This window comes from Mirounga leonina, unplaced genomic scaffold (assembly GCF_011800145.1).
Source record: "Mirounga leonina isolate KUSES-001 unplaced genomic scaffold, KU_Mleo_1.0 Mir_376, whole genome shotgun sequence".
NCBI lineage: Eukaryota > Metazoa > Chordata > Mammalia > Carnivora > Phocidae > Mirounga > Mirounga leonina.
The window spans coordinates 10490693-10496222 of NW_023270718.1; the positions used below are offsets into that span (position 1 = coordinate 10490693).

The 5530-nt window shown below is 42.6% G+C and overlaps 1 protein-coding gene across 1 annotated transcript in view; it reads left to right on the forward strand.

Annotated features, from left to right (window-relative positions):
• The window catches only part of ZNF304 (zinc finger protein 304), an 8533-nt gene extending 5001 nt beyond the window's left edge, over nt 1-3532 (forward strand). The window contains 1 exon segment of the mRNA XM_034986180.1: nt 1-3532. This exon segment is cut by the window's left edge and continues 10 nt beyond it. Coding sequence (XP_034842071.1) covers nt 1-1239 — 1239 coding nt within the window. The 3' untranslated portion in view covers nt 1240-3532.
• Nucleotides 3533-5530: the final 1998 nt, after the last annotated feature.

A 5530-nucleotide genomic window follows, 5' to 3' on the forward strand; every position in this document is an offset into this window, starting at 1 on the left:
GTAAGACCTTTTAGATGCCCGCCATGTGGAAGTATGTCCAAGGAGAGATCAGCACTTACTAATCACAGAAAAGTTCACAGTGGAGAAGTATCACATGTGTGTAAAGAGTGTGGAAAGGCCTTCATTCATTTGTCTCACCTAAAAATGCACCAGAAATTTCACACTGGAAAAAGACATTACACATGTAGTGAATGCGGGAAGGCCTTCAGCCGCAAAGACACACTTGTTCAACACCAGAGAGTTCACACTGGAGAAAGGTCTTATGACTGCAGTGAGTGTGGAAAAGCCTACAGCAGAAGTTCCCACCTTGTTCAACACCAGAGAATTCACACTGGCGAAAGGCCTTATAAGTGCAGTGAGTGTGGAAAAGCCTTCAGCCGCAAAGACACTCTCGTGCAGCACCAGAGGTTTCACACTGGAGAAAGGCCTTACGAGTGCAGCGAATGTGGGAAATTCTTTAGCCAAAGCTCCCACCTTATTGAGCACTGGAGGATTCACACTGGGGCACGGCCTTATGAATGCATTGAATGTGGAAAGTTTTTTAGCCATAACTCGAGCCTCATTAAACATCGGAGAGTTCACACAGGAGCAAGGTCTTACGTGTGCAGCAAATGTGGGAAAGCTTTCAGCTGCAAAGACACACTTGTCCAGCACCAGATAATTCACACTGGAGCAAGGCCTTACGAGTGCAGCGAATGTGGGAAAGCCTTTAGTCGTAAAGACACACTTGTGCAGCACCAGAAAATCCACACTGGAGAAAGGCCTTATGAGTGTGGTGAATGTGGGAAATTTTTTAGCCATAGCTCCAACCTTATTGTACACCAGAGAATTCACACTGGAGCGAAGCCTTATGAGTGCAGTGAATGTGGAAAATGCTTCAGCCACAATTCCAGCCTCATTCTACACCAGAGAGTTCACACCGGAGCAAGGCCTTACGTGTGCAGTGAATGTGGAAAAGCCTACATTAGTAGCTCCCACCTTGTTCAACACAAGAAAGTTCACACTGGAGCAAGACCTTATGAATGTCGTGAATGTGGGAAATTCTTTAGCCGGAACTCTAGCCTCATTCTACATCAGCGGGTTCACACTGGAGAAAAGCCTTACGTGTGCAGCGAATGTGGGAAAGCCTACAGTAGAAGTTCCCATCTTGTTCGGCATCAGAAAGTTCACACTGGAGAAAAGCCTCATGAATGCAGTAGTTTTGATGGTCCTTTAGCTACATCTCTTAAACTTGCTTAGCATCAGAAAGCTCACACTAGAGAAAGGCCTTACGAATGCAGAAAATGTTCCATCTCTTTGTTCGACCTGATAGGATTCACACCAGAAAAAATCTCTGTGAGTACCCTTTGTGAGGGAACCATCAACCAGCAGGTGAACCTTGTACATTCATACAGGTAACACGGGGAGATTCCCAGTTAGTAGGTGGGAAGCTTTTATAGGTGCATTGCACTTTCTAAACTATCCAGGGCTCTTGACCGAGTTCTATCACTGCCAGTGCCTGTGGCAGAAGCCATCTCATTACTACCAGCTGTCAGAGGTCCCACAGTGTGTGTCAGTCACTCCAGTATGCTCGGGGAAGGCAGACCCCTGTGCTCCCCCTCCTGTTCTCTGGAGGGAATCAAGAGTGTTCTGAGCCCAGTGAGATCCTCACTTCCTCCCCCATGACTGCATTCTCAGTGGACATGATCCAGCTCTGGCCAAGAGGATCTGAACTGGAGTCTGCTGGGGATTTCCAGACAAGTTTCTCTTCACAAACAATGTTGACTGTGAACATAATAACCATGAACTCATTTGTCTTCTTCTAAATCACCCATCTTTAGAACTGCTTGCCCCGTGCTGCTCTGATTCATGCAGTGTCACTGGCCTACTGTGGCGATCTCTACTGTTGTTGGTGTGGTGGGGTCTAGTCATGTGCGGAACGGATTAAGAAAAGGTTGGGTTCTTCCACCAACTTCATGTGCCTCAGAAGGGTCAGCAGGATGGCAGAGAACAGATCTCAGTCCAGCTGGCCTAAGTTGCATTGTGCCCAAGGCTTGCTGGGAAAGAGTGAAGAGCTCTGTGTGCCTCATCCTGTGGCCCGGAAGGCAAGATTTCCTGTGAGCCCAGAGTTCATTTCTGAGGAAGGCATAGTTGGCGTGAAAATCTCCAGTTCTTCTGGAAACATGAATTGGGTCTCTTGTTCCTAGGGAATGTTCCATATTCCCCAGCACTTGTGAGGGATTTCTGTCTCCTAGGTCTGCATAGGAGCCAGTGCCTGATGTCCAGAATCCCATAGGCAAGTTTCATTGACTGGAAGGCCCACAGGGCAAGGTGAGGCTCATAACTGGTACAGAAACACTGAGATAATGGAGTGGGGATGAATGTGGCCAATGAGAGGATATGTGTCTCTCCTAGCAGAGGCATCTACAAACGCCCATACGATTTTTGTGGGATGAGAATATAGAAATTCTCTGGACCTCAGACATCTGTATTTCCTGTGGTCAAGGCCACTGTTAGTGTCTAAAGGTTTGTGGATTCCTGTACCTCCCTGGGCTGTTGATGTTGTGGCCGTAACTACACATGCAGGAACCTCAGCATGGACAGAAGAGAGATCCAAGGATAGGGCTTCCCTGACCTAGCTAGCATTCCTAGTGACTGAAGTGGACATGGATTTCATTGCTCTCCAGTTCTTGCTGACATTGAGGCAGGGTTCATTCTCCTAAATTGGGGAGGGAGATGGGAGAACCAAAGTAGTTGGCAGATGTGACTTTCTAAGAGGGATGGTAAATAGGGACTTTATGGGGAACGCTTAGTTCTCAAAAACTTCATTGAGGTATGACTGACATGAAATAAACTGCACATATGAAAGTGTGAAATGTGTTACGTGTCAGCATGTGTATATACCTGTGAAACCATCACCACAATCACGATAATGAACATATTCAACACAGCCAAAAGATTCCATGTGTCGCTTTATAATCCTTTTATCTCAGTCTTTCTAATTAACCTTTGCCACAATTCATAAACAACAAGCATTTTCTAGAATTTTACATAGACAGAATCATATGGTATATACATTCGGGGGAGTTATGGATAGTGAAAAGGGACTCTAGCCCTTTTCACTATCCATAACTATTTTGAAATCAATCCATCTTGTTGCATGTATCAGTAGGTTGTTCATTTGTATTGTTGAGTATTACTCCATTATATGCATATACCACAATTGTTTTTTATCCATTAAGCTATTAGTGAGTGTTTGGGTTGTTTCCAGTGTGGGGCTGTTACAAATAAAGCTGCTCTGAAGATCTCTGTGCAAGTTATCACTTAATAACATTTCATTATATAAATATGCCACAGTTTGTCTGTTCACTACTGAAGGACATCCTGGTTGCTTCCAAGTTTGGCAGTTACGAATAAACCTGCAATATACATTTGTGTGTAGGTTTTGTGTGGATTTAAGTTTTCATCTCTTGGTTCTAGCCAAGGAGTGTGATTTACTGGATCATATAGTAAGAGTATGTTTAGATTTGTAATAAACTGTCTTCTTTTTTTTAAGATTTTATTTATATGAGAGAGAGAGCACAAGTGGGGGTAAGGACAGAGGGAGAGGGAGAAGCAGACTCCCCGCTGAGCAGTGAGCCTGACATGGGGCTCTATCCCAGGACCCTGGGATCATGACCTGAGCCCAAGGCAGACGCTTAAACATCTGAGCCACCCAGGCGCCCCTGTAAGAAACTGTCCTGCAAAGTGGCTGTACCGTTTTGCATTCCCACCAGCAATGAATGAGAGTCTCTGTTGCTCCATATCCTCATCAGCATTTGGTGGTGTCAGTGTTTTGGAATTTGGCCATTATAATAGGTATGTAATGGTATGTTACTGTTGCTTTAATTTGAAATTCCCTAATGACATGATTATCATTTTCATGTTTTTTAACACTATCTTTTGCAGAGCAGAATTTTAATTTTATTTATTATTTTTTTTTAAGATTTTATTTCACAGAGAGAGAGCAGGAACCCAAGCAGGGGGAGTGGGAGAGGGAGAAGCAGCCTTCCCGCAGAGCAGGGAGCCCGATGTGGGGCTTGATCCCAGGACTCTGGGATCATGACCTGAGCCGAAGGCAGACGCTTAACGACTGAGCCACCTAGGCTCCCCCAGAATTTTAATTTTAATCAAGTTGAAATTACCCAGTTTTTCTCAAGGATTGTATTTTTGGTGTTGTATATAAAGCATTGCCAAATCCAAGGTCACCTGCATTTTGTTCAGTGTTATTGTCTAGGTGTTCTGTAGTTTTGTGTTTTGCATTTAGGTCTGTTATCCATTTTGAGAAAATATTTGTGCAAGTATAAATTCTATATCTAAATCATTAAAAATTTTATTTATTTGAGAGAGAATTCACAAGCCAGGGGAGGAGCAGAGGAAGAGGGAGAAGCGGACTCCCTGATGAGCAGGGAGCCTGATGCGGGGCTCAATCCCAGGACCCCAAGATCATGACCCGAGCCGAAGGCAGACGCTTAACCCTTAACCCACTGAGCCGTCCAGGTGCCCCTAGATCATTTTTTTTTTTTTAAACATGAGGATACTCAATAGTTCAAGCACCATTTGGTGAAAAGACTATCTCTACTGAATTGCCTTTGTTCCTCTTTCAACAATCAGTTGACTATTTCTGCTGATCTATTTTTAGACGCTGTTCCAATTTTTTTCCATCTATTGAGATAATCCTGTTGGGTGGGCTTTGGCGGTGGGGGGAGTGTTATTTATATGGTATAATCCATTAATTGATATTCAGATGTCAAACTAACCTTGCATTTCCTGGGACAAATCCCACTTGGTCATGATGTATGGTCCTTTGTATATGTTGCCAAGTCAGTTTTCTGATACTTTATTAGTATATTTTGCATCTATATTGATGAGAGAGAACAGTTCTGTAGATTGCTTGTGCTATCTCTGTGTGACTTTGCTATCAAAGGAATCCTGACCTCACAGAAAAAGTTGGGAGTGTTGCCTCCTTTATTTTCTGGTAGGATGGAAGAGTTTTTGAGTTTTGCAGATAAGTGATATTTCTTTAAAATATTTGCTAGAATTCCTTAGTGAAGGCACTTGACCCTAGAATTTTCTTGTGGGAAGACTTTCAATCAATTTTCAGTCAAAATTTGCTTAATACAGTACTATGTAGTTTTTCTACTTGTGTCAGTTTTGGATAATTGGTGTCCTTTAAGGAATTTTTCCATTTCAATTGAATTGTCTAATTTGGGGGGACAAAGATTTTTATAATATTCCTTTATGATACTTCTAATTTTTTTAGGGTGAGTAGTGTCCTCATTCCTGCTTGTGTTAATTTATTTTCTTTGCCTACCTCAAGTTTTATCAATTTTGTTGATCTTTTGAAAGAACCAATTTTTAATTTCATTGATTTTTTTAGTTGAAGAATAATTGACCTACAATATCGTGTAAGTTTCAGGTGTACAACATACTGATTCAGTATTCATACACATTACAAAATGGTCACCACAAGTCTAGTTACCATATGTCATGATACAATGTTTTTACAATA